At 58.0% G+C, this 13,171-nt stretch overlaps 1 protein-coding gene across 1 annotated transcript in view; it reads right to left on the bottom strand.

Moving 5' to 3' along the window:
* Nucleotides 1-259: 259 nt before the first annotated feature.
* The window catches only part of DYNC1H1 (dynein cytoplasmic 1 heavy chain 1), a 65,717-nt gene continuing 52,805 nt past the window's right edge, over nt 260-13,171 (bottom strand). Inside the window, exons 55-78 of the mRNA XM_030883351.2 lie at nt 12,262-12,474; nt 12,003-12,130; nt 9,693-9,846; nt 8,904-9,050; nt 8,657-8,807; nt 8,251-8,504; nt 8,040-8,174; nt 7,843-7,937; nt 7,494-7,668; nt 7,267-7,342; nt 6,404-6,564; nt 6,162-6,273; nt 5,999-6,059; nt 5,781-5,904; nt 5,540-5,653; nt 4,936-5,106; nt 4,631-4,848; nt 4,439-4,542; nt 2,724-2,935; nt 2,144-2,297; nt 1,443-1,585; nt 1,130-1,298; nt 793-920; nt 260-624 (exon numbers count right to left, since the gene is read on the bottom strand). Of these exons, the coding sequence (XP_030739211.1) occupies nt 496-624; nt 793-920; nt 1,130-1,298; nt 1,443-1,585; nt 2,144-2,297; nt 2,724-2,935; nt 4,439-4,542; nt 4,631-4,848; nt 4,936-5,106; nt 5,540-5,653; nt 5,781-5,904; nt 5,999-6,059; nt 6,162-6,273; nt 6,404-6,564; nt 7,267-7,342; nt 7,494-7,668; nt 7,843-7,937; nt 8,040-8,174; nt 8,251-8,504; nt 8,657-8,807; nt 8,904-9,050; nt 9,693-9,846; nt 12,003-12,130; nt 12,262-12,474 (3,528 nt within the window). The 3' untranslated portion in view covers nt 260-495. The remainder of the gene's footprint in view (nt 625-792; nt 921-1,129; nt 1,299-1,442; nt 1,586-2,143; nt 2,298-2,723; nt 2,936-4,438; nt 4,543-4,630; nt 4,849-4,935; nt 5,107-5,539; nt 5,654-5,780; nt 5,905-5,998; nt 6,060-6,161; nt 6,274-6,403; nt 6,565-7,266; nt 7,343-7,493; nt 7,669-7,842; nt 7,938-8,039; nt 8,175-8,250; nt 8,505-8,656; nt 8,808-8,903; nt 9,051-9,692; nt 9,847-12,002; nt 12,131-12,261; nt 12,475-13,171) is intronic.

The following is a 13,171-nucleotide window of genomic DNA, read 5'->3' as shown; positions in this document are numbered from 1 at the left end:
AGGCCCCGCACAGGCCAGAAACCTGCTTCGCAGGACAGCATGCCCGTCACTTCCAGCCACCACCCTAGGGTCGTGGGAACGAAGGCGCCAGAGAGGAGGCGGGACGAGGGCGTCCACCTGGGCCACGGGTTCCCAGTGACGGACACGGCGCCAGCCCCACGCCCCGGGAGCGCCAGCGCTCTCCTAGGAACGGGGCTGCCTCTGTGTTGTGAAGGGTCCAGGGTGTCCACAGGAGCCAGAGCTGAGACAAGAGGCCGGAGCCGGCTCATGCTTAGTGTTTTATTTCATAAAACAAGCCATGCTTCGGCCCTCAAAACCACGTCCCTGTATCCCTCCCGTTTCCACCTCCCAGCCGTCTGGCTTCTTTCGGCTTCTTCTAGCCTCACACCAACAACTTTCCTTTGACAAGTCCGTACCTTCCACACATCCTAATAACGAATAAACGTTAAATATTAATTTTACTGTTACAGAAAGGGGCGCCAGAAAAGGCGAGTCTCACTCGGTGCAGAGAACGGCAACGCCGCGCTCGTAGAAGCTGCGAGGGTCCTCCTTGGTCGCGATTTCAAAGTCCACGGTGAAGATGAGGTCTGCTCGGGTGAAGTTCAGGTAGACGGGAAGGGTCACCTGCGAGGAAAGGGGGCTCTGGGGCAGGGGCTTCACGCGAGAGGGAACGGACGGTTCCTCCTGTGACGCAGGGACTCGCGGCCGGGAGAGGGCGGGGACGTCGCCCTGGCGCCCGGTGGGCGTCCTCAGAGCCTCCCTGACCACAGAGGACAGGAAGGAGCCACTCACCACGTTAGCCTTTTTCTCTGCGCTTGTCTGCTTGACCCAGCGCAGCTGCGTCAGGGGGAGGACGGTGGAGATGGCGTTGGAGAGCGAGAGCTTGTTGTTGTTGCACGTGGCCCCCTGGAGCTTCAACCCTGTGGTGGGGGGGGGCGGACGGTCAGGACCCCCCGAGGGGAGCACGAGCTGCGTGGCCACAGGCCTGGGCTCTAACTTAACGCGTTCGCGTGGGAACCACCAGCAGGCGGCCCGTGAGGGGGCGATGGCTGAGCTGCAGGCCCAGGGACAGGGGAGGGGAACCTGAGAGAGAAGAGAAGCCCGGCCGGCCGGAGTGGCCCCCACTCACCCGTGACCCCAAAGCTGCAGGCGTCCAGCGTGGTGCTCTGCGAGGTGGTGACGTTCACCTCCAGGCAGAGCTCCTCCAGGGACCAGCTGTTGGCCTGGGCCACGTACTGCCTGGTGGCAGTGATGTACGCCTCGGGCACAAACAGGCCGCCCAGGCACACGTGGATGTTCTGTGGGAAGAAGCAGTCCCAGATGAGAGCCGGCCCCACCGGGCCCGAGAGCCAGCACCCGGGCCAGCTGCCGACCCTCCCCGGGGACCCTCCTGGGGACACTCCCCGGGGACCCTCCCCCAGCTCCTCAGGAGTGGCCACCACCTTTAGCTCCTTGGCGCCACCAGAGGCAGCCGCCAGTGAGATGTTCTGCAGCTGTTTGATCCTCTCACTGAAGTCGGAGACCCACTGGATGACAGTCATGCCGGCGGGCACCGTGTAGTGGGACCAGCTCCGGGGCAGAATTCCTGCAAGCGAGGAGCCCCGGCCTGGCATCAGTGCCGACAGTTCCCCCGGCGCAGGTGGGCGCACAGCTGAGCGCTGGCAGGTCTGCCCCCGCGTGCAGGCTCTGCTGCTTCCCCTCCCTGGTGCACCTCACGCCCTGCATGGGCCACCATCCCCACCGCACGTGCTCCGCGCCCAGTCCGGGTGACCCACAGGACGCGTCTGGAGGAGCACAACCGCTCCGAGGAACCACAGCTACAAACCCCCGCCACGGGCAGCTCGGCGGTATTGCCAATGGAGGCTCTCAGAGCTGATGGAAACCCCGGGGGTCCCTGTGCCTTTGGACTCCAGCACCCTGCCCTAGTCCTCCCTAAAGACTGCAGAAGTGAGTAAAGATTCTGTTCAGTGCTCAGTGAACCAGCATAAAACGGATACAAATTCTCGGGCGTTTCTAAGTCTGCTCCCAGGTGCGGGCATCGAGCTGCCCTGAGGGAAGTCTGGGCGAGGCCCGGCTGGGACCTGCCGCCACTCTGAGGGGCTCCCGGGAGAACCCCTGCACCCCAGCGGCACCGCGGGCCCACCTTTCACCAGCTCGTTGATTAGTGTGCGCAGGTAGTTGGTCTGCTTCTTCTTGCCCTCGCACACCTGCACAACGTCAGCAAGATCCTGGCGGACGTCCTGGAGTAACTTGGCGCCCATCTTCACCTCTCTCTCAAAGAATCTGAACAGAGGATCCTACAGGTGTTGGGAAAGAAGGCCAGAGTGAAGGAGTGGAGGGAGTCTGGGAAGAGGTCTTTTCTCCAGCAGAAAAGACAACCAGAAGTAACTCAGCCTCAGGGAGCCCCGGTTTCATAGCCCTCCCCGTATTATTCACAATGTCACCCCAGCTCGACCCTGCACTAGACCTCGCATGAAGCTGCGGGCCTGCCTGACCGATGGCAGCTCTGGGCAATTCTGTAGAGGAGAACGGCTGCCGCCGCTTCCTTGGGAGTCATTCACCTCCTTGTGGAAGACGCACCACCTTCATCCTAGGGACTTCCCTCCAGCCCGGCCCAGGCGCGCGTGCGCTCCAAGACAACACTGAGGTCGGCTCGACCCGCCCGGTCCCACTTGCTAGGACCCCCGCAAGCCCCAGGACTCGGCGGGGGAAGGGCCAGCCACCTTGATGTTCTCCACCGTGCGTTTGAGGTGGCTCAGCGTCTGAGGAATGAGATGCAGCCAGTTGGACGCGGTGGTGTGCAGCGTCCGCATCCAGGCGGGGCGCCCGTCGGACGTGGCATCCGGCCTCGTCTTCTTCTCCGTCTCTGCGTAGGCCAGGTCGTCCTCGTCCTCCAGCATCTGCATCTTCAGCATTTTACTGATCATGTCCACGCCTGGGCCGCAGGGAGAGAGTGCACAGCAGGAGAGCAGAGAGAAAGGGACTTGAAGGTAAAGGCCGCACACTGCGTTTGTTCCACAGGTGTAACTGTGTGCCCTGCAAGGTACCACGTGGGTACCTGTCCTAAAGCACGGAGGACGGCCTGACCAGAAAGGTAAGGCAGCAACGACAGAAGAAGCAGCACCACCAGGTCAAGTCCTGACTGCTGGGCTGCTCCAGTGGCCGAGTGCAAACCCCAGAGGCCTCTGCTAGGCTCGCGCATCCACTGTCGTCAGGGGGTGGGCTCTGGGGCGCGCCAGCGCCAGGCAGGGAGGCCACCTGGGCTGCTAACGCGTGACCACTTCCAGCTGAGACTGCGCGGAGCCGTGTGGCGGCCTCCCGCGGGCTCTGGACTCTGCCTCTGCCTGCGGGTCCCTGACCCGAGTGGGGCGCTCCAAGTCCAGTTCCTGAGCGGCACTCTCACCTGGAGGCTGGGCTGGAGGACAGGGCTCAGCCTCCCCAAGCCAGGCCCCTGTGGCTCATACCTCACGGCCTCCACGTGGGCCACACCACCTGGGGCACCATCAGCTCTGGCGTGACATGGGGCTCAGATAACACTCACTACAGTGTTGAGCGGGACCCAGCGCCGGTCCCAGCAGGCAGCACGGTATTAACTCGCTAAGTGATCTCAGTACACGCTGCTGTATGAGACAAGGCCCAGCGCCCCCCCCACCCCCACCCCCGGCCGAGACCTGCCCAGCACCCAGGCCTCAAGCCCTCCTCTGCTTCCCTGCTGGCCAGCCCGGCCTCCCATTTGGTCACCTGTGGGGCCTGCCACCCCCCACCTCCCCCAGCGAGAGGCACGCGTTCAAGGTCGTCGTCAGTCAGAAAGCAGGCCCCATGGCGAGGGGTTCTTCTCATTACAGAGCTGAATCGCGGGCCTGAGGTGAACTGTTGGGGTCTGTCCTATCAACCAGGGTATGAGTTTGGGCAAATCACCCGTCTTCTGGGCCTGTTTCCCATAAAGAGAAGCCTGGCTCAGATAAGCAGTTCTCAAACCTGAGTGTCTCAGCGACCGGGGGGTTTATCAAAACAGACGCCAGGCCCCAGCAAGTCCAGTTCTGATTCCCCGGCGTGGGGCCCGAGGACCTGCCTGTCTAAATTTGCAGGGGAGGCTGAAGCTGTGGTCTGGGGACCACACTTCGAGAACCACTGGGTTAGATGATTTCTTGAATAGTCCTGAAGTTCCAAAAAAGCGTATTCCAAAAAGAGACTAAAAGATTTAAAACGTCACTTAACCCAAGAGTTTAAGAAAACTGAACAAGAGAAAAAGTGAAATTTCTTCTAAGACAAAAAACCTAAATGCAATTTCCCGACTCCATGTAAGCAGCTATCGAGCCTTTTCCCCAGGACGGAGCCTGTACCGCAGGAAAGACACCAGCGGGAGCAGATCGTTTTCCCTGCCCCCCTGAGTGGAGGGAGGGAGGTGCGGTCTAGGGGAGGACAGCTGGGTACCCACCCTGCGTGGTGAGCAGGACCTTCTCAGCATTGTTGGGCAAGCCCAGCCAGGAGGGGGTCTGCGTGTCCGGGAGCAGCTCCACCCACTGCACGAACTCCTCTCGCCTGGAAAGGCGGCACGCTGTTAGTGCCGTTACACGCGGGCCGGAAGCGCGCGGTGCCTCCCCTGTGGGTCCCGGGGGCGGACGCATACCTGATGCCGTCTGGCATTTGGATGTCTTTGTGCCCGTCGACCTTGCAGGCCAGCTTAAATTCACTGTCGAAACTCCTGGTGGTGAAGAGACGCTCCAGGAAAGTGTTGAGCAGGCGCTGGTCGAACTCATTGTCCACCCGGCCGCCGTAGATGGACTGCGCCATCAAGGTCTTGAGCGCCGCCCAGGGGATCTTGTCTGGAGAGATGTTCTGCCTTCCCTGGGGGGTGGGGGAGGCTGGTCACGCCCACGGCAGGCGGCCACCTGTACGCGAGTCCCCCCCCCCCACGGCACAGCCCACGCTTGCCTTGGCGGTGTCGTCCAGCCACGTGTCCACCGTGTCGCAGGCCGACCGCAGGTCAGACTCCCCGAATTCATACTTCTTCGACCACCCCAGGGGTGCGTATCGTAAGCGCTCTTGGATGATGGCGTGGAACCAGGCCAGCAGGAAGTACAAGCGAGCACGCTCGTTGGGAGACTAGGTGGGGAAGTTAGCAAGGAGAGAATCACCAGAACGCAGCCCCCTTTCTAGCTAAGAAAATAGTGCAGATCCTGTCGGAATCAAAGTCTTAAAAAGAGCTTTCCATGTACTAACGTTGGAACCACTGTGATCTTAGTAATTAACACGAATATTGTCGTTAGGAGAAAACTACGCCAATTTTTATATTAATAAAGGTGTGCTCCCAACTACGCTGTGTAACCAGAAAATTACATAGAAGAGAACAAGTTTCTAAAAATGGTAGAAAAGGTGGATTAAGGCACAAAAGGAAACAGCGCTTAAGAAACACAGAACCGATGCACCGCTCCTGCCACAACGCTCCCCTGCCCACGAGCCGGGCCCCGGCCTCCTCTCGGCGCCCGGACGTCCGCGTGGCCGCCGCACCCAGCTCGACTCCGAGCCCCGTGCTCACCTTGCATATCCGAGACACGGGGATGCTGCTGAAGGTCCTCAGCATGTTGGCCTTCACGCCCGGCGGCGGCTCGAACACGAAGATGCGGCCCGCTCGGAGCAGGTTCACGGGCACCTGAGCAAGACACGGCACCCGTGACCGCGGTTTCCACGTGTGTTTCAGCTCACACACACGTGCACACGGACACACAGGTGCCAAACCAGCGCCTCGCGCACCGCCTCGCGCCCTCCGTGCCGCCCACCTTGGGGTTGATCTCCATGGTGAGGAAGAGCCTGAAGCAGGCGTGCGGCTGCAGCGAGTGCAGCTTCTTCTCCAGCTGCATCAGCCAGCCCGGAGCCAGGTGCACGTTCTTCAGCATTACCCACCTGCAGGGCAGGGACAAGGCCGCAGCCACACCTCACTTTCCGGCCTGAGTTCTTGGGCACTCGGGCCTGGTAAAGCAAAACCCAACAAGCCTACCTGCCCGACTTCACGGCTGTATTTATTGCCTTATCTGCTTGGTTAAAGCCTTCTGCCGAGCCTGGTACCAGAAAGCTTAGTGTCAGCACATGGACTTGGACTTCAACGCCCACCCACACTGAAGTCTGGGGTGCCCCCCGTGGAACTGACCAAGCACCCTTACCAATGGCAATGGACGTGATCTGTGTGTTCTGCTCAGCTGCGAGGTCCTCCACGTGCCCGCTGGCATCGTAACCAGGCACAGAGCACATTAGGACAGGGGTGTTTGGCTTTACCTGCAGATCAGGAAGTCGGAATTGGGTGAGAGAGCATCCCACCCGACAGCGCACCTGTCGAGGGAGGAGAGCCCTGCGGAGGGGCTCGTGAAAACGGGCTGGGTTCAGAGTCCGCGGGGCCAGAGCGTACCTCTGTGTCCACGATGTGGGTCAGGTCGAGCGGCTGCTCCATGATGGACATGAAGGAATCCCCGAGGTTTGTGGAGACAAACATGTGAGCCATGGCCAGCAGGCGGTCGGGGCGGAAGGCCTGAATCAAGAGCAGCCGGTGGATGGCTTGCCCGATGGGAGCTGAAACGAGGCCGTGAGAAGGGCTGGGGGTTGGTGACAGCACAGACTTTGAGATGTTCTCCCGCCTGGACTGCTCTTGCCACCAGCTCTCGCTCTGCAAACACTCATTGTCCGAGACTCAGCTCTAACACCCCAGACACCACGACGCCCGCTCTGTCCTCTCTGCCTGAGAACTCCACCACCTCCACGCTGTCACTGAGCCCTCTGGGAAGAGCTGTGACAAGACCTACGCCTGGGTCTGTGGGTGATGAGCGGTGACTGATTCTAAATGGCTAACTACATCGTACCCATTTGTGGAGAACGCTGAAGATTCTCAGGAACGTCTAAGATCACAGACACCCTACAGCCCACGACTGAGCTGCAGCCACGCTGGACATCACCCTTTTCTTCCTCCCCATCGTGGGGCCTGTCTGGTCCAGAGCCTCGCGTAACACGCTCGAAACCAGCCGGTTTCCCCCCGATGTCGGGCAAGGACCTTCCGATCTATTTCTCTTTTGGTCTTTAAGCATGAGTTGCAACAGGAATTGGGAGTTTTTCGCTTTCTTACGCCTAAGCTGTCTCCTAAGTTTTAACACCGAAATACTTATCTCAGGAATCAATGGCTTTTTATCTTTGGGGAGCGTCCCTGCATTCAAGCAGCAAAGCCCAACTGTACACTCTGGTCCAGAATGAAAACAACGGGGGAGGCCTCGTGGGGCTTACTTGCAGGGCTTTCCTCGCTCCAGAGGTACGGCACCGTCTGCTCTGGGGAGCTGCTGTCCAGCCAGATGCCAAATTGCTGTGGGGGCAACAGCGGAAGTGAGGTTGGGACCAACGTGTCGATGTTTGACGTGAGAAAACACTGCACAACGTCCTGGGTGTTACACGACACGCGCGACTCCCTGGGAGTAAGGCCAGCTTCCCCCCGGGAGCGTTCACAAGACACTTACCTCGTCTGCTTGAACCTTCGCAATCAGATCCCTAAATGCGGGCAGGCAGCTCAGCCGCACCGCCGCCTCGGCCTGCTCCACCGTCAGACCCTGGATCTTGGGCGTCGAGCCAGCGTTCAGGACGATCTCCTTCCCCCTCAGGAAGTGCTGGAACTCGGCATCGTAGGTGGGCTCCCTGGGAAGGGGGCAACAGTCAGCTGGGGTCTCCCAGATTCACTTCTACTGTCACTAAAAGAGCAATAATGGCTTTAAGAAGAAAAAAAAGCTCATCCCATCAGAAAATGCTAGCAGGCAGGCTGCAAAATGACGATGTTCTCTGGTGGAAAGTGAGGCGGGGCAGCCGACTTACCCGATGGTGCCCTTCAGTTTGATTCTCGCCAGCAGCATGGCGAAGGTGATGTGGTCCTGGTGCAGCATGCCTCGAGCTACCCGGTTAAACGCCACCTGGAGCCAAATGCAGGAAGCACTGCCGACCCTGAAGCACTACTCCCGAGCCCCCCACTGCACACACGCGTGCACCCCGGGACAGCCGGGCGTGCGCCGTACCTGGAAGAGGTCCTTGGTGATGATGGAGAGGCGCTGCGTGTGGTCGGTGACGCCCTTCAGGTTCGGGTTCTCGTACAGGACGTTGTGGTAGATGTCCAGGAAGAACTGCAGGGAGTACTGGTACAGGAAGTGTATCTGGAAGTGGCGAAGGCGGCTGTTAGCGCCTGTGCAGGCGGGGCGGGAGCCCCCGGCTGGGCGCGGCCCCGCTCACCTGCTTCAGGGACTCCATGGTGAAGTAGATGCTGCTGCAGGCGGTGGACAGCGGCAGGTACTGCTGGGACACAGTCTCCACCTCCTGCATCACAATGTCCGTCTCCTCGACTTTCCTCGTCACCTCGGCGGCCTCTTTCTTGAGGTTCTCCAGGGTCGTTATGATTGTGTCATCATCCAAAATGCGCCCTTTCACCTCATTCAGAGCTTGTAGCAGAGACTTTTCCAGCTGACGTAAGCGCAGCTGAAATTCCCCTTAAATGATGAGAACACCCAGAGCTCGCTACAGGACTTAGTTCTTTCCACGGAGTGCTCCGTGATGCGTCCGACACAAGCCCGGCGCACCCTCGTCCTGTGAAAGTTCAGGCCCCCGACCTGCACCGAGAACTACGGATCCAGAGACATACCTTGGAGTTTAAGAAGATCGGAACGTTTTTCATCCACGTCAGGTCTTTCTGCCTTGAGAACTTCATTGAGACACTGGCTCTGCAGACTGCTACGGGTGACGGTGAAGTTGACGAAAGTAACCCGGGAACAGAGATCAGGTGGGAACTCGACCTGCCAAAAGGGGCGACAGACCAGGCAGCTTTGCTACACATCCGCGGCCTCACCTAACGCCGCCCCGTCTTCACGGAGGAGGGCCCCGTCCCTTACCGTGGGATCCCGGGTGGACAGGAAGATGACAAAGGATGGCGACAGGTCTATGTCCTGGTCACCGAGGGTGATCAGCACTCTCCCCCCTGTTCGCCGGACTTCACGGTTCAAAACTGGATTCAGAACTGGATCATAGCTCTCCACGTCCTACGTGTGTACATGTGAGGTGTCATTGACAGGGAGTTTTACAGCGTTTATTTTCACCCATATAACTGACTTCCTACTCCAGATAAACACATCTCCCCAGAAGCCACCCAGCTATGTAGACCTGCGCTGCCCAATACGTGGCCATTAGGCACACGTGGCTACTTAGACAAAATTGAAAGTTCAGTTCCTCGGCACGCTGGCCCGTGAAGTGCTCAACAGTGGGGCCGCCATGCAGTTCAGCACAAGCTAAAGAACGTTTCCGTCGCTGTCCCGGTGGATGGTGACGATCTAGACCAACTAGAATTTTAAGTGCAAACACTGCTTCTGTTGGATTTTTTATAGAGGCAGAGCTTTAGCTTTGCCTTTTTAAAACTTTTTTGGCCACGCCGCTCGGCTTGTGAGATCTTAGTTCCCCGACCAGATGTTGAACCCAGACCCTCAGCAGTGAAAGTGCGGAGTCCTAACCACTGGACCATCGGGTAATCCCCTAACCTTGCTTTCATATCAGATGACGTCTTGCAAAGTTCAAAAAGTAGCACGTATTATGTGATTCACATCAACTGCGTTTGCAAAAACCTAAATGCAGCCCTAAAGGCCATCCCTGTGGGAAGCAGAGTCTGCAGAGCTGAGATGCACACGAACCTGGACCAGAAGGGGGTTGCCGAACCTCAGCGCACTCTCCAGGTTCTTCCTGAAGGCGTCGTCCAGGAAGCTGGTCCGTGTGATCTTGCGGTCCTTGTACTCATTCATGATGAACTCTGTGGCCTGTCCTGAGGGGTCGATGATCAGTGGATACCTGAGGACGGGCCCCAGAGAAGGAGGTTAGAGGTCCACAGGAAGCACAAGGACGTGGCAGGCAGAGCCCGACAAGATGACAGGAAGGCTGTCCCACGCTCAGCTGTGGGTTCCAGGTGTATCAGCAGAGACCAACGTGACCTAAGGCTTTTAATACTAAAATCATCTTTTTGAAGAACTTCTATGACGGGGAGGTAACTAAACCACAGACTCTGCTAAGAAGGGCTGTAGTCAAAGCTTTTCTTTCTGGGACACACAGTGCTTCTCTAAGAAGTCCGAGCATACTGCACTAGGATGACTGTTCTCTGTAGAATTTACTGCTGCCCCTCTCAGGGCCAACTCCTGCAGGGCAGGTATCAACACCACTGCTGCTGCAGCCCCGCGAGCTGACGGCTGGGAAGGGTTTACGCTGCCCAGGACCCTCCTTCACTCAATGCTCACGATAACCCTACAAGATAGGTGTTATCCTCACGTCCATTTCACAAAGGAGGAAAAAGGGGCACAGAAAGGCGAACATCATTTGTCCAGGGTCACACAGCTGCTTAACAAAAAAATGTTAAAAACATAGTACACACACGTGATTGTACAAAATTCAAGAGCTACGAAAGGGCAAGTGGTGAGAACCGCCCCTCCCCCTCCTCCCTGGTCACCGGTTTCTGGTCCATGTACACAAAGGAGGTTTATGTGTTCACAGACACACGTGTGTCCCCGGGGGAGCACACCACCCCACACTGTGGCCTGCCGGAAGCACCCTCACACGCAGGCTCTGGACGAAGGGCCAGGTCTGCAAGGGCCCCCGGCCTCCCACCGGGGGGACGCACGGTGACCTGTTCACTGGCCCCAACGAGCGGCGTCAGAGGCATTTCCGGGCCTCTGGTAGGACACACTCTGTCCTGTGAATGTTCTGAGATGCATCATTCTTCACGAGTGCCGGGCTTTGGGACACCCGGAAGCATGCATTTCCATGTAAGACAAATGCAGCCCCCCACACAGACCCCTCATAGACGCCACAATGGATGGACATTCCCGCCAGCGGCCCCTGGCGAGACCCCGCGCCACTTGTGAGACCTGAAGGTTGGCTCCTCTTTGTGCCCTGGGGACAGTGGCATATACAGCAAGGGCTCAAAGGTTCCAAGATGTGCAGATATGGTTAAATAGGACTCTGGGAATCAGTTTTTTGAAAGAGAAAGAAAACCCAGGGTGGCTGGGTTTGGGAGCTGCCACAGAGGAGGGGGTCAGTCCTTGAACTGCTCTGTGAGCCCCCCTCAGCTGCAGGCCCGTTCCTCCTCTTACTCTGGCCCCCTCCTTAAACCAAAATCAGGGAGCCGCTTCCCTTAACTCTCTCTCTAGCTAAACACTTCCAATTCTTGTAATATTTTAAGAGACAGTCTGTTTTTTGTTTTTGTTTTTTGGCCGCACTGCATGGCTTGGGGGATCTTAGTTCCCCAACCAGGGATCGAACCCACACCCCTGGCAGTGAAAGCACCGAGTCCCAACCACTGGACCGCCGGGGAATTCCCGAGAGGGTCCGTTTTGATTTTCGCCCAATACACAGCCATGCCCATCAATTTCAAAAGGTTACATGAGGCTTCCCTGGTGGCACAGTGGTTAAGAATCCACCTGCCAATGCAGGGGACACAGGTTTGAGCCCTGGTCCGGGAAGATCCCACATGCCACGGAGCAACTAAGCCCGTGTGCCACAACTACTGAGCCTGCACTCTAAAGCCCGTGTGCCACAACTACTGAGCCAGCATGCCACAACTACTGAGGCCCGTGCACCTAGAGCCTGTGCTCCGCAACAAGAGAAGCCACTGCAATGAGAAGCCCACGTGCTGCAACAAGGAGTGGCCCCCGCTCGCCGCAACTAGAGGAAGCCTGCGGGCAGCAACGCAGACCCCATGCAGCCGAAAATAAATAAATAAATAATTTTTTTTTTTTAAAAAAAGGTTACATGAGATCCACTCATTGTAGGACAGTTTGGACAGTCACAACGAAAGAAAAAGGGAACCGTGCCCAGCCCACCATCAGAGGTGAGCACGCGGACCCTCCCAATGTCCTATTCCCCTCTTCTAAAGGTGTGTTTTGAAAAAAAATGAAAAGGGGAGCACTGCACACGAAGACTTCTAACCCGTGCCCTTGCTGCGCACAAGCACTTACCTATTGAAGCGTTTCAGCATGATGGCGTTCTCCGTGCACAGGTCGTCTGCAGGTAGGGAGCTGGCTTGCCAGCGGAGACGCTCGTCAGCGTTGGACAGATACTCCGTCCTCGCGATATCTGTGCGGAACTGAGAGGGACAGCAGTTACGGATCCTTTTCTTCAGGACGCAGACAGGCACAGCTTCCCAGTGGAGATGGTGACAGCTTACTGACCCTCATTTTGGCTCCCACCTTTTTGAAATTCCCTGCGGACGGTTACCTGGATGTTGGCTTGCTGTAAGTGATGGGACCAGGTGGTAAACAAGTTCTGGCGCATCTGCTGGTCAAAGTAACCCGCATAAGCAATAAACGCAGCTGACAGGAGACAGTCCCCGGCGATGGTGGACATCTGGTTCTTGAAAGTTTCACTTGTTTTTTCCCATCGTTCCCGTTCAGCAGACAAGCTCTTCAGAAGAGCGGTGCTCCGGTTTACCTAAAAAGAAAACCAAACAGGCTTTATGCTGAAAAGTGCACATCCGTTCCTGCCCACGGTGGGCAGGGTCTGGGAGGGCTGGAGAGACAAGCACACTCATGGTTCAGATCCCGAAGGAGGTTGGGACCCAGATCACCCACAACTGAGGACGACACAAGCCTCAGAATCTGAGGGCATAAGATGAGTGTAGAGAATTAAGTGTCAGCCTTGAGACTTGTGTGTGAGCAGGTATGCGGGCAGGAAGCAGGTGGAAGGAGCCTCCAGGGGAAGGTTGACCTGGAGGGAAGAGGCGCCAGAGGCGGGAGGCCAAAGCGCCCATTTTGAGGACACAGGAATGGGGGCAAGAGCGACGGGGACCACAGCAGAAGGGACAAGCAGAGGGACGGGAGAGCCTGACAAGGAGGCCCTCGGTGATGCCACTTCTGAAGCCCAAGGCGGGAGAACAAATGGGTTTGGAGCTGGCCGCGGGGGAGAGGGATTCCCCGGCTTCAGAGTGCCCGGCTGCCATCCACCTAACACCACTCAGTAAACGCACAGGAAACAGTCACCAGGACCCCCGTGGACGTGAAAGAGCTAATCCCCCGGGATGACCGCGGTCCGTGCGGCCCGTGTTGTCGTCTGTTACTCTCAGCGCTTCCCCCGGCGAGGCGAGCGAGCACGGCACGGTGAAGGACACCGAAAGGCAGCGTTTCAGGGG

This window comes from Globicephala melas, chromosome 2 (assembly GCF_963455315.2).
Source record: "Globicephala melas chromosome 2, mGloMel1.2, whole genome shotgun sequence".
NCBI classification, from domain to species: Eukaryota; Metazoa; Chordata; class Mammalia; order Artiodactyla; family Delphinidae; genus Globicephala; species Globicephala melas.
The sequence above is the reverse complement of the archived record's forward strand: the minus strand, read 5'-3'. Positions and strand labels throughout refer to the sequence as shown.